The sequence below is a fragment of the Ammospiza caudacuta genome, chromosome 17, assembly GCF_027887145.1.
Source record: "Ammospiza caudacuta isolate bAmmCau1 chromosome 17, bAmmCau1.pri, whole genome shotgun sequence".
Classification (NCBI taxonomy): Eukaryota; Metazoa; Chordata; class Aves; order Passeriformes; family Passerellidae; genus Ammospiza; species Ammospiza caudacuta.
In genome coordinates this window covers 11,919,991-11,942,951 of record NC_080609.1, presented here as the reverse complement: position 1 = coordinate 11,942,951, position 22,961 = coordinate 11,919,991, and the positions used below count along the sequence as shown (strand labels likewise).

At 40.9% G+C, this 22,961-nt stretch overlaps 1 protein-coding gene across 2 annotated transcripts in view; it reads left to right on the top strand.

Annotated features, from left to right (window-relative positions):
• PRKAR1B (protein kinase cAMP-dependent type I regulatory subunit beta) overlaps positions 1-22,961 on the top strand; it is a 93,416-nt gene that overhangs the window by 13,962 nt on the left and 56,493 nt on the right. For both annotated transcript variants that reach the window (XM_058815732.1, XM_058815734.1), the window contains exon 4: positions 1,076-1,167. In XM_058815732.1, the coding sequence (XP_058671715.1) occupies positions 1,076-1,167 (92 nt within the window). The remainder of the gene's footprint in view (positions 1-1,075; positions 1,168-22,961) is intronic.

The window sequence follows — 22,961 nt, the reverse complement described above, 5'->3', positions numbered from 1 at the left end:
GCCTTTCCAGGATGAAAGAAGGAAAATACCTGCACATCAACACAGGTAGTAACTTGCAACAGACAGATATACTACTTCTATCATAAGAAAATGTGAGAGATAAATGCCCCTTATCAGACCTTTACTGTGCAGTAATTGAGACTGACAAACAGATTCTGATTTTCAGATTGCAGTAAGGTTAATTTAACACTTAAAACTTTTGCTATGCTTGATTCTGTCCTTTTATAATTAAACTATTAAGGAAAATCACATTATCAAAGACAATGGATATCTTTGACAGGTCATAATTTTGTTACAAATTTCTTGTGTCTCTCCTACTTTTGGAGCCTCTGACTGATAGGAGAAGATACTTGGCAAATAGAGAGATACTTTATCTACTGGTATCTTACCTAAATGGTTACCAAAAATGGAAAGCCTAGCTTTCCAAAGTGGAAATACTCACGAATTTCAACTTTTATTTTAAGCAAATTCATGCACAACAGGACTTTTGACATCTCTCCAGTTAACAAATAAAGACCTCTTCATTCTCAAATGGAAATTCTGCTTGTTTGCCATGAACCCAAGCACAGAATTTTGACTCAAGTGGGCCTATCAGGAGCTTGGTTCCTTATACCACAGGCAGTACTGAAAAATGTGATGTATTCAACACATTTTTACCTTTTTCCTAAAGAAATGTTGCTATTTTCACAGTTTTAAAAGTAGGTTGCTTCTGATATTGGTTGGAAGGAAGAGGAACATAAAATACATTTTCCTCAGTCCAAGATAGTTGAAAGGAGATTACACAGCTGCCACTATCTCCTAATTACAGTATTTTATGGATATGCTTCTCCTCAGTCATCTCTGATCTTATATTGCCTTTCTGAGTGTCATTTTGAGAACAAAATTTCTTATCCACACATTATCAAAACTGTAATTTATTACTTTCTTAGTGGCTTTATATTATAGCCTAATCCTGTCTCAGTGCCTGAAATCAAATCACATCCATTTTCTGGAATAGTGGAATTTTCTGTAGATTTCATGATTTGTGAGTGGATACATTCAGGCATGTAATTACCTGTCATTCTTTTCTCTACAGGTTATTCCAAAGGACTATAAAACTATGACTGCTCTGGCCAAGGCCATCTCCAAGAACGTGCTCTTTGCTCATCTTGATGACAATGAACGGAGGTATGAGGGGCTTTATGACTCAAGGGAATTCTCAGCTTGGTGTGAGGACAAAAAAGATTAAATTAAATTAGATTAAATTAGATTAAATTTCATCTCAAGGTCCAGAACTGCTCTCACTGACGCATTTGAGTCACACCCTCAAATATGCTCATGGTATTCTGACAGAGGGTAAAACCACAAGGTAAAAAAGGACAAGAACAGGTTAGAGTGTATTCAGACATATTTAATGCTTTCAGAACAGATAGGCCTGATAAACTTTATTCTAGATTACTTAATTAGCTAAAGCAATCTCAGAAGCATTTGTCATTACTTCTGAAACTCAGGCAAGACAGGTCAAGTGCTGAATGAGTGGGAAAGAAAAAACATAAAGTCTGTAAAGAGATAAAAGGGAATGACCGTAAATTGTTTTGTTCTTGGAAAAACTGGAGCAAACAAATTATGTATAAGCACCTGAAGGAGACCAAGGAGTTCAGTAAAAGCCAATGTGACTTTTAAAGGCTTGAAAATGTCTTTCAAGAACTGATAACAAGCTGTACAGCTGGGGGAGGCACAAAGGAGGCCAAACAGCTCAACTTCCAGTAATGATTTTGACATTAATGTTTATGATGGATTCATTAAAAAAAACAGAGAAGTCTGTCTTTAGTGAAACTACTGTGCAAAACTGATGGAATTGTACAAATAGCAGGTATCACTGGTCCATCATTCCAATAGAAAGGTGCATTGAAAGGGTTGTTCTGCTTTTCACCATTATTGTCATTAGTGGCCTCAGTGGGACAGGTGATGAGTGTTGAATTTTTAGCTGACATGAAGATGGGAAGGGCTGCTAAAACACTGGGAGACAAGGGTAGCATTCAGAATTATGCTGCCAGCTTGAAGGAATGTTCTAGTAAAAGCAGGATGGGTTGACACTGAGCCAAGTGCAGAGAAGTATTCCTTAGGCAGGAAAAACACCTTTATGACTATAAGACAGTTCTGGTAGTTCCTTGAAAAACTATGTGGAACTTATTGTGCCTCATGGTCTGAATAACTGTCACTAATGTAAACCCTCTTTTTTTTTGAAAATACTAATGTTTTTCTGGGGTAACTAAACAGAACATACAAGATGTCCCAGTGTTGGAAATATTTCAGCTGGAACACAGTTTGGGCACTGCACTTCAAGGAAAAACAGTTGGAGGAAATTCATGGAGGAGTGGTGGGAATGATCCAGACCTAGATAACATCACTTCTGAGGGGACAATGGGATGGCTTGGCCTGCAGAATAAAAGTTGGGGCAGAGGGATGCAATAATAGCTTATAGTTGCATGTGAATTATGCTATATGAGTGATAAACTGCTCTGTGGGCCAGAGGGTAAAGAAAATAATTTTTAAAAATTGTTTTCTCCAGTGGGAGAGATTCAAGCCAGATCCAAGAGGAGGTCTCTGATTGCTTGGGTCGGTTGTGGAGCCTCCACCACTTTAGGCCATTAAGGACAGATTAGGCTGCCAGGAATGACAAGATCAGCCCTGCCTGGCAGCAGATAAGGCTCACTGAGTCAGGAACTCCTCACCAACCCCACTTTTCTGTGCTTCCATGGTCAGAAAAGACAAAAACTTTCTCTACACGGGTGGTTTCAGTTCTGGCAGAACATCAGCAGCACAGTCCCTCAGTGGGGCTGCTCAAATGCACTCAAAGCACATTCCAAGAGTGCAAATTTTGCTCCCTCTTGCAGATGTTGACACAGTTTAATTACTTTGCAATCTTAATGATATCCTGTTAACATGCAGATTTCTGGAGTAATTAGAAGAGGATGAAGTTTGCACATTTCTTGTAGCTTTTTCACCCACAGAGGAGAATCCCTGTACAGAACTGCTGTAAATCCTGATTATGCTGTCAGCATGCTGATGTGCCAGGCACTGAAGGATAGGTTTTAGGGCTGGAAAAAAGAATATTTCAGTAATTTGTTACCAAATAGGGTGAGAGACAAAATCTGAAGGACAAATGCTTTTTCTTACACTGTGCTGATTGCACACCATGATCATGGTCTCTCCTGTCTGTTCCCTGTGTCCCATTTTCCTCTGTCCTGTCATGGATTTGTGGTAGGAGTGAGAACAGACCTGACAGGCTCCCTTGTGTGTGCTGCAGGTGCATTGTGGAGTCTTTGCTTTTGCAAACTTAGGCTTGGCCAGGTGTATTCTGCCTCTGCTGTCAGAAGATTCAGGAGCTGCTGGGCTGTGCACTGGAGCATGCTCAGGTTCAGACCATTTCGATGCTCAGGGATGTGTCCAGAGGCCTCCTTTGAGCCTCGTGATGAGCACAGCAGGCTATTGCTGACATCAGGAAAAATAAAAGGAGCCCACAGAGGGGTGCATATTCTGCTCTGCAGACAAGATTGAAATGAAGGAATAAACTGACATCGTGCTCTTGCCCTTGTCTGGTTGCATTTGTCAAGTGTGGAGAAGTCAGCAAGTCAGAGCATACCATTGCCATCACTTCCAGTCTGCATCTCCTTAATGCAAATATGTAGTTCAGGGAAGTAAGTGGTAAATTACTTCATTTGGGCTCTTGGAATAGTGGAAAGCTGGGTAAGGTTATTTTATTTTCTGTGCTGCAGTGGTGGTGTTTATTAGCTTGTGTTTGTGCTTTCTACACTGAAGATATTATCATTGTTTTATCTAATTTCATGTTTGACCAAAATCTAGGGGGTGTTTAGGTGGGGAAGGATGGACTAGCAATTTCTCATTTACAATGGATGACTCTTGCATTTTTTCTTTCTTCAAAAGGATATTTGTGTTAGCCTGCTCTGACTTGTGTTGCACTTGCTGCTTGGCAGCTGTGAAACTTAAACCCTTATTTATAAAGGCAGAGTGTAGCATACAATCTCTGTGTCAGATATCCCATATGAAGGGTTGGTTGCATGAGAAGTCATGCTGCAGTTAAGGTAAACAGGTATCTTTTTGCACTTGTGTTGGAAATACTTTTGTTCAAGTCTTATTTTAGAGCACATCTCTCCCTGTGCCGTGCTTCAGACAGGGCTGCCATCCATGTCCTACACACACACAGAGTCCCTGGTGTAAAATTACACTGAAAAGCGCAGTGAAAGGGAAATGTAACTGCGACAGTACCAAGAGCAGCAGAGCTAGTTATCAGCGGCTTTTGCCAGGATGTTCAAGAGCTGCTCACATTGCAGGGAGCAGTGCAGCTCTGTGCAGTGACCTGGCACTCCACTCTTTTCTCATGGCACTTGGTTGAACTCCGGAGTGAGGTCCTGGTTCTCCCAAAGCCAGTAGCAAAATGCCCCCTACGTGAAGTGGGAATGTGGTTTTAGATGTGAGGAGCTGTTGTTCTTATTTGAATTTATATAATATGGCTTGTCTTGGGGGGGAATTTCCTTGCTGATCTTCTCCCTTCTGGCTCTGAGGCGATCTCACGCTTCAGACCCGCTCTGAGGATCATTCAGGGTTTGCACCAACATCCCCCCTTCTTTGGCCAGTCTGTGTGGCAGTTTTGCACGTGGGGGAGGCTGGTGAGGCCAGTGCTGTGCCACTGCTCTGCCTCTGCAGCCTCTGAGGATTCCTGTCTGTGCACAGATAGAATTACACCTAGAACTTGGCAGCGCTCTGTTTCCTCTCCCACTCCTGGATATCCAGCAGATTAACATCCTCCAACATCCTCCTAGTTGTGAAATGGTGTATAAAGTCAGAATTGGTGACAAGGGGCCAGCCTGAGTGACCTTTTTCTGACCTCTCGTGATTAATCTCTTCTAACCCAGCAGCATGGCTGTGAAGATTTTTCATTGTTCATCACGTAATGCTGGAATACCAGCACACCCACTTGGCTCTGCCGTGATGTTGAGTAGTAAAGGGAAACAAGAGAGAGAAATTATTCATTTTTCTGCTGTGGATAAAAATAAAAAAGTCACTTTTCATCATTTCATTGACAGGATGTTGTGTCTCTACTGCACAGGGGCAGTGGGGAAGTTCAGGGGTGAGCTGCTGTGGGAATGGAGGCTGGACCCAAGGCTAATGATTGCCAAGGAGGAGAAGGAAATAGAGCTGAAATAACCAGTAGGGGAGAGAGCAGTGTGGTGGTGTCCACAGGGTCCCAGGATGAGGGAAGAAATGAGAATGTTGGCTCCATGTTTCAGAAGGCTGATTTATTATTTTATGATATATATTATATATATTATATATATTATATAAAAACTATACTAAAAGAATAGAAGAAAGGAGATATATATATATATATATATATATATATATATATATATATGTATATATATAATATATATTATATAAAAACTATACTAAAAGAATTGAAGAAAGGATTTCATCAGAAGGCTTGAAAGGAAAAGAAGTGGAATGGAATGATAATAAAATCTTGTGACTGACCAGAGTCCGAGCCAGCTGGACTGTGATTGGCCATTAATTAGAAACAACCAATGAGACCAATCACAGATGCACCTGTTGCATCCCACAGCAGCAGATAACCATTGTTTACATTTTGTTTTTGAGGCCTGTCAGCTTCTCAGGATTTTTCATAACATATCATGGCTACAGAGCAGGGCTGGGAGCAGCAGGAGTGTCACTCCTGCTTCCAGGCTGTCACCAGTGCCAGGCTGCCCTGCTGAGCCATGAGCCACATCTGCCAGTCCCTGTGCAGAAGCTCAGTGGCCTCCTGACCACATAAAGAAGTGGAAAGGTTAAATGTTCACCATATCTGTGTGTAAATGCTGTGTCAAACTTGTTCATCAGGGAGTGAAGAGAGTGGATCAATGTTTAGCTAATGTAATTTTTGGAAGCATTTGTTACTAATGCGCAGGCAGCTGTAAGGCTTGCAACAGCTTTTAGAATATTTTGGTGGATTTTATTACTTGCATTATTAATAAATTGGTTTCTTTGAACAGTATAATGGTGTGAAACAGCTTTGAAAGCAAGAGGCACAAAATAGTATTTAATGTTTTTACTAAAATGTTGAGCGCTTTTGAAGACACAAGAAAACTACCAAGAAATGAACTTGAAGACTCTGTATTTATTTTAGCAGTACACAGTGTTGTGTTTACTTTTGTGTGTTCCCTGCATGGCAAAGGTGGGAGGATAAAGAGCATTTTTAATTCCTGTGCTTGTTGGGACCAAGATGGATGTTGGCCCTTTGCAGACCAGGTTCCTCAGCCTTACCTTATCTACCATTTTTGTTGTTCTCACCTTTCCCTAGCTGCTCCATGTCTTGCTTGTTTCTTTAAATTTTTCACAGCAATGGGATATTTTTGAGTCCTATTTAGGATGAGACCAGTGCAATCAGTGGTTCCTTTCCTGTAAATGTGATACTTTGGCCATGAATCTTTACCATGGATTTATGCTGTTGGTCACCCCGCCCTTAATATTCATAGCTGTTGTGTCTTGACTTTCAGTATATTTATTTTCTCAGACTATTTCTTCAATTTGCAATCATTTTACATCTTAAAGTTTTTTAAAGTGTTTGCAGCTCCTTTGCAGCAAGGTATTGTCTTCAAATTCGGAAAACACACTTTTCATCTGGGTCACTAATGACTTGGGGTTTCTTTCAATCCAGGCATAAATTATCACGAGAAAAGGGGCTTTCCATAGCTAACAAATGAATTTTAGTTGTTCTCCTGTTGATCTCATACTGAAATCTTCTTGAAACTTCTGGTGATTAGTGAATTTCAAGGACATTATTATTGCCATCAGCTTTATTCACTTCTGCATAATACCATGTTTTATTAAAGCACTGGCTGCAGGCCAGCTGGAAAGCCTCATGCATGTGGAGGAAACCTAAGACTGCACCATTCAGGAGCAAGATATTTTAGAAACAGGATGCCACAGCCATGACATATTCATTACACATCCTGTGTTTGCCTTGCATTTGTAACTTAAGTCTTTTGTCAAAAAACAAACACAGATTTAGCTTCTGCCTGTGCTTCATATATGCCTACAGTGTGCAGAACAGTGCAAGAAAAATTCCACCTTAGACAGAAAACTCAGGGTATATTTAAGCTGAATTCTGAGCTGGTACCAAAGGATGAAGTAGCAGTGAGTGCCAGACCTTGGTTGCATGTTCCTGCTGCTCTCATGGCCAGGTGGGCCAGAGCAGCTCTCTGAAAAGGGATCCTGCCCTGCAGGGTTATTTTCAGCCAGACCAGGTCCTTCCTGTCCCCCTGTGCCTGGCTGCAGAATGCTTTGGCAAGGGGAGGGATGGAGTGGGCAGGGCAGGATCTCCCCTCTTGGCAGCAGCAGCAGGGGCTCAAATCAAACTAACGGCTGGCAAAACTGCACCCCAATTTCCATTCTGGTCACTGGACAAGGCTAAGGATGGAAATAGATGTGTGTAAGCTTTGCCAAGAATACCCAAGACCTTGAGCTAAACCACTGGGAAGATGAGAGATGAAAAGAAAGAATAAGAGATGAGAGGGAAATTGCACAGTGAGGCATGGCAGCAGGGGCTGAAGGGCATTACTGATCCATAAGATGGGTTTCTTGAGTTACATTAGGATTTTTTTGGTGACCAGACTTGGATGGGATCCTTCATCCTCTTTTTTGGGGGTAGCAGAAGAGAGAGGAGATGCAGCATAATCCCAGTGTTGTGCAGATACATCCCATGAGGATTTGTAAAGGTGTGAACGCCCCAGCTGTGCTGGAACTTCAGGAGATTCAGCAGACAGTGGTGGCTTGGGGTCAGAGGAAGTGTGAATATATATTCAAGATATATTATGCATGTGTAACAGGTCTGGTACTGAAGAAACTGGTGCAAATCTCCTCACTGTATGGGAGATTTTTTCCTGACCATCAGTGGTATTGGATGATTGGCCCGTCCTGTGAATTCTACTTGTAAAAAGAGGGAACTCAGATTTACCAAGGCACGCTAAACAAAGCTTTTCTTCTTTGGGTGACACCAAGCGATTTTCCAGGTAAACTGCCTTGCAATCCAGCTTTTCTCTGTGCCTTTTGTACCTTATTTATGGCCTTGATTCCTCATGGGGTTTAAAAGTGTTCTGTTTAACTGTGAGTTGTTCCATTGGCTGGCTGTGGATGTCAAAGGATCTATTCATGTGTTTAAATGGAAGCACACTCAGTCTTTGCTGAATTGGAGCTTGCCAATGAGGAATACTACTTAAACTAGAAAAAATTACAGATTTTGGAGACAAGAATCATCTGGCAGCAGAGATGGAAATGAAACCAGGTAGAGTTGCCCAGCAGTCTGGAAAATAAATGATCCAATTCTCCATTGAAGGATTAGCTGTGAATTTAGCACTGACTTTATTTTCCAGTACATCCATCTAATTTGACCAAGAATTATTGTCTTTAATTACCATTGTGGTGTCTGCAGGCAGCAGACTTTAAATTAGTTATGCAAAGTTGTGCTCTCAGCAGTCACCCAGAGATTGTATCTGCTTTGGTACCAATCCCCTTACAACAGCCTGACAGCATCAGCAGAATGTACTTTTTGTGATGTCAGGATTTGGCCTGGTAGGTAAGCTGCTCTCTTAAACAAAACTAAAAGCACACACATTTGGTATTTATGGATATTTTTATCTCTAGAAACAAATAGTGTCAGTTTGTAGCTTTTTAGGGGTTGTGATTCACCCTCAGTGTTTTGTTAGACAGTTTATATTCTTCATCACAAATACTGGCGGCGCCATGCCTAATGGGGGTTATTTTTAATTCTGCATAAAGCACTGGTTTACATATGGGCAGCATGTCACCCATTCTGAAAAACAGAGTTAAAGCAGAGAAGTTATTTACATAAATCCTTTTTAGATCTAGAAAAAATAGCCTGAGGCAAATAGTATTCATGCATGCTCGTGAAACAATCTTGAGTCTAAACTTATCTCTCTATATATAAAACAGAAAAATTATGACTACTGCTTGAATTTAACAGGGCTTGTAAAATTTTTCTACCACTGCAGTACACATGACTGTGCCTTTGTGTGCTTCTTTACACAACAATTAGCTGGCAGTGGCTCTGCAAATACATTGCTCAATGCTAAGGCTTTCCAGAATTAAACACAAAGGTTAAATAAAAGAACGTCCACTCTTCTCAGCAAGTCTTTGTCTTTGCATCAGAGCAGATGGAAGCAGTGATTTGTCTTTGTGCTGGGATGAACGAGGGTTTATTTCAACCAAAGCTCTTTAAAATGCTGCTTCCTTTCTTTCACCCCCCCAGAAGGGTTGCAGGTAACCCATCACCAGTTACTGCTGACTTCATGAGGTGACTGATTCTGCAGCCTTGCAGGGCTCTGAGAGCTTTCAAGTGGGGTGGGATGCTCCTGGAGGATCAGCTCTGTGATTCCATTGCTTTGTTATGCATTTAGAGGAGGGTCTTCAAAGAGCTTAAAGGAACTGGATACTCCCACTGATTGATATATAGTGGGAAGTGAATGTTTAACTCCTGTAAGGTTCTCTTGAAAATCCCCACCTTGCATTCTGTGTGTTTCCATGATGAGGTGACATCTGCTCAGTAACACCGTGTTTGGGAAGGCAGGAACAAAAAAAATATCCTATAATACTGCAAGATTTAGTAGTGGGATTTTTCTTCTGTATAGAAAGAGAGAATTCAACTCAACAACCAGATGAAATTTCTCTGTCATTCCGGTGCACTTAATGGGAATACCAAGTGTAAGTTATTTGACTGTTAGGCTGCTAACTCTCTTTTAATGAAAAAAAAAAAAAAAAAAGCCCTGACAAACCCAAACAATGATTTAGTTCTTGTTTTACAAGTTCCTTACTAAAGACTTTGACCTGAAGTACATGGCGTCTTGTGAGGTAACAGCTGGTCCATCATTGTCTTCGGAAAAAAGCAACAGTTGCTAAGATTTGGAGAAACAAAGATGGTCTTTGAATCAACTGGAACAGCTGTAAGGGACTGACACACCATGCACTGTCAGCTGCTAAATTCAGATGTTCAGACTGCCCGAAATGGGATACTTTAACCCTTGGGCACCACCAGATTCCTTTTCTCTCTTTTTTCCTTTTTTTTTTCTTTAAAGCAGAAAAAGAAATTGGGTTTTCAATCTGCTTTTTGCTTTCAGAAACTAAAAAACAAAACAAAATTCCCCAAACTATCACTTTCTTTGTAGGGAGTTTGTCTTTTTTGTATTTATTCAAGTTCTGATTTATAAATCTTCCAAAGACATGCTTGTTGACAGCTGAAATTTGCATTAGAAAAGTATAATGTGCTTCTCTGTGTGGTGCACTAAAACGAAAATATAATAGTGCATATCCAAAAAACAGCATCAGATGCTATTTTTAGGCACTCAGCATCTTCCCAGTTTTGTATGTGGAGACAGTATTTAGTTAATTGAAGCAGAATGAAGGTGAATTTATCATATGTGGGAGGGAAAGGTAAGTGATAGCAACAACCTCTTTAAAAGACACATGTTAGATCCATGTGAGATCCAAAAGCTGGTGGCTGAAGTTGGGCACATTCAGACTGGAAAAATTTAGTTTCTCTTTTTAGAGCAATCAGGGAACTGATCCATAATTTAAATTAGCTTGGGATGTGGCAGATTTTTCCATTGCTTGAAACCTTCAGATCAAACTTGGCTCTCTGCTCGTGCTGGTCCTCACAGTATGTTCTGAAGTGCTCCAGAATATTGTGAGGGTTTGTTTTTTTGTTTTTTTGTTTTTTTGTTTTTTTTCAAAGATGGCAAAATGTGATGACATGAAAATTGATTTCACTTAAAGAAGAGTCAGCAGCCATCTCTTGCTAACAAAACACTTGTATGACATCGGCCCTCCTGAAAGCCAAGCTCTCACAACTTGGAGCCCAGCTGGTTTTGGGATGTCTGAAACAGGCACACACTGGGACTCTTGCTAGGCTATTGTTCCAGCTCAGCTACAAAGGATGGGGTTTGATTTGGGAGAGATCCTGTAGCTGGTGTTGGATGGTGGCAGGGAAGCTGTGCACAGCACATGAGCTCCTCTGGTTGGTGATGGAGAGGGTGAGGCACCCAGGGAGAGGGGCCCAGAGGAGCTCTGCTGCCCAGGGCAGGGGTGCAGTGCTCAGCACTGAGCAGCCATACTGCCTCAAGCTTCTTCCTAAGCCATTTTCTTCAGTATTTCCCAGCTTGGGAAATACTTCCAAAAGTATTCCCAAGCTTCTTCCAAAAACTCTTCCTGATCACGTCTAACCTATCTCCATGTGTCCTGCACCATCTGAATAACTAAAAGATCGGCAATTATCATCACTGTTTGCAGGATCAAGCTTAATTCATTCTGTTTGTGGATATAACTATGTGAAAAAAGTAGATTTGCACCATGACCCCAGAGGATCTGAAAGTTCTTTGCTCATGTGAGTGAATGTCCTAGAATAAAGGCTGACACACAAAGGAATAATTTTCCAGATGTGATAATTGAGGTAAGCAGAATAAACTGCTCAGTCTAGAGCTTTCATTCTAATCAATAGGACAACAGTTGATAGCCTGTTACATATTTACAGTTACTGCAAGGTCCACATAAAGGCCAGACCTCCTGCCATCCCTCTCTGCATTTGCAATGAAAGACCAAGTCTGCTGTCATTAAGCCAAATTCCAGCTCTGTTTTCCACATCTCTGTATTTTTCATGTCTGACAGTCTGAGAGATCTGTTTGTCATGAAAGTCAGGGAAAAACAAGAGAAACAAACCAACAGATTTACATATATTCTGAATTTAATTTCTTCTTATGTTATTCATTGTTGAAAAGATTTTTAAGGAGACTTTGCTGCTACCTTTGGATTGCTTGCTCTTCTTTTCCCTAACAGAGGCACATCATTATTGTATGAGGTGAATGGGAATTACTTTCAGTATCCAGAAATAGACTTTGGCCTCTTGACATCCTAATAATTCCCAGAACAGCCAACTGAACCTTCACCATGATAGACTGGATTTGCTATATTAAAATATTGTAGCAGTGCCCTGATTTCAAGTCCTGACAGTTTAATCACTGCAGTTGACCCATGTTCCTCATGGAGCTGCTTTCTGCAATGTGGTTACAACATCCATGCAGATTTTCCTTTGCTTTTAGAAACCTGGTTTAGAATAGTGAACTTGTTTCGTCCAAGTTTACCTACTGTTCCTTAATGCTATGAAATGTGTCATATTTCTTCTCTTATTTATTAAATCCTGTGCTTTGACTAGAAGGTATTTCCAAGAATATTAAATTATTGTTCTATTATTAGAGCACGAGGTTTGATTCCTTGACAGGTTGACAAGAGCTCTGGAACACTTTGCAGGAGCAGCCCTTCCTAATCAAAACTGTCCTCAGCAGCATCAGTCACTTTGCCCTGGTAGCAAAATATGATTGAAATGAAGCTGCTCAGTTGCTCCAGCAGGGAATCTGGGATTAATTCTCTCTTTTTCACAGTCACCCCACCCTCTCCACTGACAGCCACATTCAGAGCAGCAGCCACCAACACCCTGCAGGTCCTGATCCCCTGCACACACGTCCTGGTTGGGCTGCTCAGACATTCCAGCATCTGTCAGGTTTCTTGGCCATCAAATACCACATTAATACAGGCTCATGGCCATGTGTCTCCTGCCATTTCCTAGTAATAAGTATTTAGAATGGGCATCTAGACTACAAAGACAATAAATGTACTAATTTGGTGCACCTTGGAATCTTCCTTGTCCTGCAGGGTTATTTTTCTCAGCCTTCTGAGTGTTTTCATTTACTGTGCTCTCTGGCTTCTTGGCTTCCTTCCTCTTCTGGTTTAGGATTTTAACCAAACACTCAAGATCACTTGAACATGCTCACTTTGGCTCTTTTTAATTACCTGAGCTATGTGTCATTGTGTGAGAAGATTTAGATTTCTTTTGCAGCAATTTGCTGTGAAAACATCTACCTCACAAATACAGTCATTGTTTCTGTGAACTGTGTGCTTTTAGAACAGGTTCATTTTCAAAGGATGCTTTCATGGAAAACAAGGTAAGATTATGTGGGAACAATGGAGATTCTGCAAACAATTCTCCTAGGTAGTTCCTTTCTTCCTTCAAAGGCTTAGTGTTAAAATCAGATTTGAGCAGCAGAGATACAGAAAAAAAAAAAAAAGAAAATACAGAGTGATGTTGTATCCAGACTCCAGATCCATGTTCTGAAAGCCCACGGGTGTGCTGATGAACATGTGAAGGTTACATAGAGCTTATTTCTGAAAGGTTTCTCCACATCTCTTGTTTATCTGTTTTATTTGTTTGGTTGCTTTGTCCCAGTGCCGTAGTGACACCCTCTGGCAATGGCAGGATAGCTCCATTGCCATTAGGGGCTCTTCAGCCGCAGTCTGTGAGCAACCTCATGGGAAAGGCATTGGTGTGCCCTGTCCTGCCTTCCCTCAGAGCTGGTTTGGCTCCAGATTGAAATTCCCACATGTGAAAATAAAGTTAGCATTGTACATGATGGCTAATTGATACAAAATCCAAGGACCGTGCAATAAACAGTGTTGGACATTTTGTTCTGGTGAGTTGGATTTTCTTCTGGTGAGCAGCTTGAAAAGTTTCCCTTTGTGCTTAAATTAATTTGTTTACATCAACTCTAAAGCACACTCTTCTCTTCTGGAGCACAGGCTCTGAGCCAAGCCTTAGCCATGCTCTGGCTGTGGTGTGGCTCTCACCAGAGCTGAGACTCACTGATCCCTTCTGCTGGGAAATAACACACATTTTTAAAGATGGAAAGCCTAGAGTTGTCTACTCACTGTTAATTTTGTATATTGCATTGGAATTGCTTTTAATTCTGCTGTCTTACATGATGGGTCACAAAATACAAACTTCCTGCAGCTGTAAAAAGAAATACCAGCGAGCTTTTGAGGCAATTAGAACAGCAAGGTGGGGTGGATGAGGCTTGGAAAAAGGCATTAAGGTGCCTAAGTTCTATTAAAATCAAGGTTTTGGAAAATACTTAATGTTTTTTGTCACATCTAGGTCTGTGTCTCGTTTTGATAAGTAGCCTTGTGCATCTGCAGAGCAAGCTGGTGATACAGAATTATGAGTTGGGGCAAAACTGTGCCAGGTCCCTCACTGGGCCTCTCAGCAACCTGAATTAGTCCAGATACAGAAATATGTGCTGCTGGGCTCCAGAAAAATTAAAGAGTTATTAGGGAGAGCTCCATGGATAAACAAGGAGGGGAGGTGCTGGGTTGAAAACCTTTGTTGCTCTGTCCCACAGGGATTTGTATTGACCTGCTTGGAATGAGCCCTCTCCAGTCCCAGGCAGCATCTGAGCTGTCCTGGATGGATGCTGGGGACTCTAGGCTGGGACACAAGGATTTCTCAGCGCCGGGATGAGATGTGGAGGTCTGGCTCAGCCTCTGAGAGCAGCCGTGGTTGTCTCTGCCACCTGGGGTCACTGTGATCAAGGTTATTAAAAACGAGAGGTACGAAGTAACAAAGAAAATAGAAGCAGCAAAAACATGCTGCTTCCCAACCCTAACCCCTGGAGGCTAAAATTGAGATTACCACAAGTATACAAATTAGCTGAAATTTTTATTGTGAGTGAGAAAACGAAGTGTGTAAACAACTCTACTTAAGCAGGTCAAGGATTTGTATAAAGCAAGCATGGACTATCACAAGGAAAGTGTTGCCTCTTGTACCCTTTTCTTACTGCATCTTGTCTCTTCTACCTGTTGGCTCCTACGGGGTGTTACAACTGACTTGGAAGGTCCTCGGAGCCGTGTAGTTTTGTGGCTGAGAAATCTTCTGTGCTCTTGAAGCTGATCTGGTTTAATCCCTGAACTGCTTCAAAATCCCAGTGGCTGTTCCTGTTATTTACACATGTGAGATTATAGGGGAGTCTAAGGGATATTTTAAATCTGCACCCATCTTACAGAATTTCTCAAGTGTGCTATTAATGAAAGCTTTGTCTCAGCTAACCCCCCATGATATATTATGTCCCAGCAGTACTTCTTAAGAGCACTTTGGCCGAATCCTCAAGCTGGCTAGGCTTAAAGTTGTCAAAATAGGTATTTATGTTAAAACTCCCCCAAATGCTGTGGGGATGTAAATCTTTCTGTGGAGGTGAGAGAGGAAGGGCTGTTTGTGCGCTGGCAAAAGAGGAAAACCCAGATGATGCAAATTCAACTTCCAGGCCCATCTGGTGTCAGAACAGCCCTGCAGTGTGGGAGCTGCTCAAAGCTGGGCATCCCTGCTGCCCTCTGAGCTGGCTCTAACACAGCTGAAAAATTGCTGCCTTGTGCTCTGAAAGTCTAAGCTAAAGCAGAAAGGCATAGAAATCCTTTTTACACTCTCTTCTGTTCACAAATCCTTTTATAAAGGCCTGTAGGTACCCAGAGAACAGAATTCTCCTGCTGTACCTGCAGTGGGTGGCCGCCACTGGAGCTGAAGGAGTTAATGCACATCTGCGGACTGCATCTTTTAGCTAAATATTGCTGGAACTTCTAGACAATGGGGATGTACAAGACATTGCATGGAATTCAATCTGCTCTTTAGTAGGAAAAATTGGTAAATTGGTTTTTTTAACCTTTTTTGTCCTTACTAAATGAAAAGTGTATCATAGAATCACAGAATGGTTTAGGTTGGAAGGAGTCTTAAATACAATTTTGTTCCAACCCTCTGCCATGGGCAAGGGCACCTTCCTCTATCCTAGATTGCACCAAGCTCCATCCAACCTGGCCCTGGACACTTCCAGGGATGGGGAAACCTGTGCCAGTGCCTCAAAACCCTCATAGAAAAGAATTCCTGTATAATTTGCTTATAATGTGTGCAATTTTCTTAATGCTTTTGTTGACATATCTGTGCATTTGATTAGATAAGAAGTACTTCAGTTACAGGTATAACTGAAGGAGAGCAGGGTGGAAAACAGTGGCAGTGTTCAGAGTAGTGTTCCTTCACAGCTCTTTGCAAGTGGAAATCATGTATTTCTTGCAATACTGGAGGATTTTATAGTCAGAACTGCCTTACTCCTGTGCCTTTTCATCTTTGCATCTTTGCATCACTGGCGCCACCTCTAAATAAAACTACTTAGCATCTTTTGTAGTTCCATGATATTCAAAGCATCTCTCAGAAGCAGATTTCAGTGCTATTATAATCAGTGTTCTTTGGAGTAATTAATTATGTATCCCATCACGAGGTCAGAATCAGAACATTATGTTTTCATCTCTTGTAGTGAGATATCTCCTCGTGCAGGCTATCATGCTGCTGTACACATAATTAGTGCTATATGAAGAATATAAATTAACATGTTAGTTTCGATGGGAATGTTGATGAGGTTGGAAAGGCGTCATTAATACGCTGCACAGTGCAGAATAATACTTCTGATTTTAGCTTCCTTTGCTTTTCCTTTCAACCGGTTAAGCTAAAAATACTGCACAGCTGCTTTGCCTTTACACATGTGGAAATGTGTGGAATGTGAAGTAAGGAAGAGAATTTGCAGCCCTTTGGGTGAGAGAACACGAGGTTCAGTGCTGAGGCACCAGGCTGGGAGCAGAGGAGGGCTCGGGGCACCACTGGGGTGCAGGGATGCAGGGGCAGCATCACTCTGGGGCTCACTGCAGGGTGGGCTCTCTCCTGGCTGGTTGGGGTCCAGATAAATTCTGATTGCTGGTGCAGATGCCACTGCACTTCTTCTCTAAGGTCTGAATGGTTTCAAGCACTGTAGAGCTTGAGCTGTCCCTCAGATGCTCATGGTCAGTCCACAGTTAATGGGTCAGAGAGAAGATTTAGGCAGAAACAAAAGATCCTTACAGATCTTTTAAATCAATATTTATCAATGGCATCTATCAATTAATATCAATTTATCAATGACATCTAACTGTGTCAGCTCTCAGGGCAATGGAGAATCCAGCTATAGGATCTGATCTGCAGCTTGATAGAAACTCTGTGCACCAGAGAAGCAGAAAGGATGAATGGCAGCAAAAAGCAAGCCATGGAAAGCTTTGTGAATTATATTTGTTTAATATTAGTTGGCTCTTAAAGGTGCTCTTTGCCTATTGTGCTGTGGGCTTTTTATTAAGAAGGATAAGCAACCATTATCTATGTTGAATGATTTTTGGATATCCCTTGCTATTGTGGCTGATGAATAAAATTACAAAGTGAGTTTTTGATCCCAAAAGTTGATCTCTGCAAACAAAGTTTTATAAACTGGAGGAGCTCTGTGGACGTCAGTGAGAGCTGCTGGAGGAAGGAGGATTAATCAGAATTAAATTGGTGGCCAAAGTAAAGGAGCTGTCGACAGGGAGCAAAACAACAGAAAATATTGGTGGGAGAGAATTAAATTGTGCTATTAGATGGCTCTTTTGTGGAACTAAATCAGAAAATTGCTAATTAGTTTTTACAAATTCTGGGAGTTGTTTAAACTTGGCTGCCTTGCACAGTTACTAGAAGTTTCACATAAAGTCAAGTAGTTTTCTAACGTGATTGAATTAATGTTTTCCCTTTGCTGGAGTCTTCTTTTTTCTTTCCTTATTTTTATTGATTTAAAATGCAGGAGTATAATATTGCATCAATGCAATCTTGCATAGATTGCAAGCATATGACTTAAAACCCAGAAATTTTCCTAACAGTTATTTTTGAAAATTTCCATCTTTCCTTCTAGTTTTCTTGGTTTTTTTTAGTTCATTGCTCCCAGATTCAGCCTCTTGGTAGTGACCCAGCTTTCCAGTCACAGAGGCATGAAAAATCAGCATAATTAAAAATCATATATTAAAGCAACTTTATAACAGTTTTCTTTTCTGAAATGCGAATGAGAGATAAGAGAAGACTCACCCGTGTTTGGTCTGTGTCTTGCTTGAAAAAAAATCCATCTACTGCACTTGGAAACATGGTGCTGGTATGATATTGCAGTTATTTTTATTGAAAACTCGAGGTTTAACTCAGACAACACTCTTAGTTCCTGACTCACAATGCTGATCATAATTTCTGGTCAACTTTTATTCTCTCCCTATTTCTATTGCCATGGAGTTCACAGTGATGCCACTCTGCCTTTTTCTCTTAAATCCATTGGGTTTACATTCTGGTAATTTTCCACTTTTCTTCTCCTCCCGGCCCTCGGCGCATTGCCTCACAGCTCTCTTCCACTTTGCAATTTCTGATTTATTTCTGGCATCTGTTCAATTTCAGAAAAAAAAAAATTATAGCCCGTGAGTCTTGAAAGGAAATATAAATTCCATTTTTATCAACATTCGTCAATTAAAATCCAATACTGCAAAGCCTGTTTATAAATAACTTGACTATTCCAAATTTATGTTGATAATACCTCACACCATTCATGCCATATATATAACACTTTCATATGGCAGATGGGGAGAGGTGTTTCTGTGAGACTATATAAATTTACAAGTGCAGAAATAAAATCCATTGACTACACCCCAGTGTCACACTTGCTGTGTGTACATTCACACTCACACACTTGTGCATCTAAGTTGCTTTGAAAGATGAACTTGTATGTGATTATCTGGTAAGATACAAAACTGAGGCCTGAAATCTGATGTCTTGAGTTTTTGTTAAGGGTCAGATTCTGGAAAATGATTTGAGTTCTGATTCAGGCAAAATCCCCTGAATGTGTTTTTCTGGCAATATTTTTGAGAACAGCTGATCTTTTCACATTTTTTCCATTTGGGTTAGAAATCTTTAGAGAGTAACCAAGATGCCACTGAAATACTGATGTTTGCTCACTGGAAGGAAAGTGCAGCCCATACACACGGAGCCATAATTCTGGCATTTTTCTCTGGTGTGTTTCAAAGCTCTAGATGATAGATAATGACATTAAGGAGAGTGAGTTGAAGTTAATTGCAAAGCAGTGCTCATTAGGTTTGAAAGAGATATAATCACAGGGCATTCTAATTCCTTAAGACACTGATTAATATAACAGCTACAGAGAAGAAACTGGCAGGGAATACGTTTCTAGGGAGTTTGCAGGATTGCTGGTTTATGCATTTTCTTTTACAGCCTACACAGTTGGAGATAATTCAGAATCTTACTGTTTAAGAGTAAGCCAAGTATCTAAAATCTTGTGACCATATTTAGGGATGGATGAAATGTTTTTGTTAAAATAGCTCACACTCCCTCACACATGCCCGTGTTTCTGTCCGGCTTTCAGGCTGGTGAAAGGAAGAAACAGGAGAGCTCAGAGACTTCCTCTGCCTTTCTTGTGATCCCTCAGCTGGGTGTTAATGATCTCACACTGCTCATTCCAGTACCCAAACATCTGCCTTCCCTCTGGGCTCGCTTGGGTCACCCAGTGCCTTCACCAGTTGCTGTGTTCATCTGCAGCTCTGTTTTGGTTTAATCATCCCATTAGCTGAAGCTGAGGAAACACTTTGTGGCAAGTGGCTCTGGTTTGTTCTGCATTTCAGCCAGCATGGTGCTGGGCTGTGCCACCTTGGGTGTGCCAATTTTAGGGGGAAAATTCAGAAGTTATGGGGGTGATAGCATTATTTGGGGATGGCATGTTTTTTTCTTGCTGTCCCACTGGTACTGATGTTTTCCAATTATCCCCTGTCTATCCAGCATGTTTGTCTGGATAAAGGCTGGCTGTATCTCTGGTGAGAACGTGCAAAATATGGAGAAGACTAGAGCAGTGTAAAAATAACATTTATTAGCAGAGAGATTAAAGGCTGAAGAAGGATGTTTGGGGGAAAGGCAGTCCCAGGCTACATCTTTAACAATGAAATTCTTGCAGCAGACTCAGACAATCTGTTCCCAGTATGTACCAGGACACAGAGCATTACCCATGGCTGTGCCAAGAGCCTGAACTCCGCACAGCTCCTCAGAGTCCCTAATTCTCCTCAGCACACGCACTGAGACAGATCATCAGCTCTAACTGGAACTAGAGGATGCCTGAAAACCTCCAAAACAAGGCAGATTGAGGCTGTGGAGGAGGTGGTTTCTGAAAGGCACCAGTGGCAGGGTTGGGAGGGTGTTTTTGGAGCAGGAGATGTCTCATTGCTGACCCCGTCACCTTCCCCTGAGCCAGGGCAGAGCGCTGGTGCCAGTCCAGCAGGAATGCTCAGCACATGGCCAAGGCTCTGCTTTATATCCACTGATACCAAAGCTTGTTTATAAAGGCAAGACCTTATTGTTTGCAGTGTTTGGCACTGCCTCTCATCCTTTAAAAAGTCGGGAGGAACGAGTCTGATGAGGTTCCCAGCTATTTTGTCTGGGTTACAAGGATGGGCTTCAGTCAGGAATCAGTGTGGTTTCTCTGACTGTCATCCTGCACTTGTTTTACTCTTCGTTGTCCTGCTAGGAAACATCTTCCTGCTTGTCCTTGGAAATGCAATCTGAAAGGGTTCTCTTGAGTCACTGAGTTCAGCCATCTGATAACTGCATAAAAGCCCAGTCATATGATCCCTCATATAACCCAAATGGAGATGTTTCTGTTTTCTCCTGTTTATTGGGCTGCAGTTGCTGGAAAGCTGCTGCATATTACTTCTCCCATGGCAAGAGAGCATCTCACTTCCAGCCTAAATGTTTATATGTGTTGATTTTTCATGGCCTCATTGCCCATCAGTTAAAGTAACTCCTTTTCAACTCTTGTTCAGCCTAACCCTTCCCTTTCATCGCTATGTATTCATAAATTAAAATTATATCTGGTCTTTACTTATTTTACTGCAGTAAATGATTGATTCTCTTTTCTTCTTTTATAAATTATAGACTCTTCATTACCCATATCACCCCAGAATACCTTTTTCTGCATCTTTTTTGAATCAAATGCATCTTGTTTCTCCATTTCTTTTGCACATGGTTGGTGATAATTGTGCCCAGTATTGAAGTGAGATAATTTACAGAAGAGCTTTTTACAATGGCATTAACCCTTCCTTGCTCACCACTTTGAACTGATGTAGGGTGAGTTTGCCTTCTTCCCAGCCAGGGCTAAAAAGGGTGGCTTGCAGCTACCCAGTGGTTTAATGAATTCAGATTAAAGCAGAAATTGTTGCTGTAACTCCAACATGCATGGCCTTTCATGTTAGATTACTGAATTTCATTCTAACTTTATTACTTCAGTCATCAAAAGCATCCTCTGTGCAATCCATCTGAACACAGCATCTCCACCGGTCAGGACTGGGCCTTGAAATATCCTTAATAAAATGTCCTCTGGGTTTGTTCTTCCACTTCCAATATCAACTGTTGTTAATCTACCTTAAATTATTGCCTTAAACACGTTATGGTTCTTCTTCCTAATCAACTTTCCCATTTTAACCAGCAGCTTGCCTCTTAGCACTGAACCTGCTTGCTTAAAGAATTGATTGATTGATTTGCTGTAGAATATCAGTTATCAAATAAAGCAGATATTCCAGTGTGCCTCATTTCATTTTCCAATTACCTCTCTGACTTTCATTATTCCTGACTTAAAAATTTGTTTTCAAACCTTGCATGGTCGAGGTTGGACTAATGGTGAATCTACAGCTGCCCAGGTTACCTTGAGGTGACATCAATGTGCAGACATCAAAGATGAGGAGCCAAGTGCCTTTTAATGCAGTCTTTTCTGAGTTGATTAAAAAAAGGTCAGACATTTGTGCTGCACTCCTCATTTCACATCAGGAAAAATATACCTTCCTGAGCCTTTCACAATGAGAATTTCAGATTGTGGGAATGTCTGAAAAATTTAATTTTCAATTGCATGAAAATTAAAAACTAGGCTGTCTTCCCCTCAAAGTCCCAGTGGAATACACAGTATTTTTGAGAAATTTCTATTTCTAATTAAAACAAATGAAACTGAAAGCGGTTTATGCTTTTCCATTTTTTCCCCCAGCAGGTCACTGAGTCACCACTTCTCTTAAAATCTCCTCCGAAACTTTCCTCGTTATTTCCTCACAATTTTGCATGCTGTGAAATAATTACCATATAAAATGTTTTGGCATATACATGAGTTCACCATATAAAATATATATGGTATTACATTAAGAATTCCTAGTTGGATCTTCTCAGTAGCTTTCAGACCACAATTTTTAAGGGAATTTTTTGGCACTACTTCAAAGGGAAAGTGACATTAAATGTAAATATTCTGAATATTGTAATTGCTATCACCATTCACTGAAAGCCCCTTTTAGAGCATCCTTAGAGGGGTAAATAGTTTGCAAGAAACAAAATCTCCCTGTTCTGGACACAGATTCTCCTCAAAGGAGAGAGCTGTTGTGCTTAACTAATTGAGCCCATTTTGGCATCATATTTTTCCTGAACAGGACTATTCTGAAATTATCAGTTCTTCTGAAAACCCATAAATGTGGATTTTTGGCTTCTAATTTTAAAAATCTTGGCTATAAGTTTTATATAGTGATTCTGTCTGTCGAGAGAACACTTAGCCTGAGATCTCATCTGGATTTAGAAGACAGAGTACAAAGACATTTTGTCTTTTTCTTGTCAGTTTATTATTTTTCATGTTCCAATTTTGCTATAGTTGAAAATGGCTTTTCCTTTCTTTGCAAGCTAACAAATAAATCCTTCTTAAGAGTGCAGCCGTTCTGCCATTCCTTGAATTACTAAGAACATTAATAAAATTCAGTGAAATACAAAGTGTTCACATTAATGAGAGTTCAGAGGCTTCTAAAATATTCAGAGCAATAATATTTCATGGGTTATGCTGGAGGACTGTCTCTAAGAGGTCAACTGTGATATGATCACTGAAACCTGTGGCTGTGCTGTAGCCTTAGGAAACCTGTGGGAAAATAAACCACATGGCTTTGATGGACCAAAGCAGCCAGCAGGAAATAAGGGCAGAACCATCCACTCACTGCTCAGCACTGATGGCATGAGAGAGCCCATTAAAACAAATAATATAAATGAGCCTGAGCTGCCTATAAGACCTGCAAGGTGATTAATGCCTGTGGTGACAAGTTGGAGGCATAGGAGGAGATTAAAGATTAAGTTAAAGGTAAGA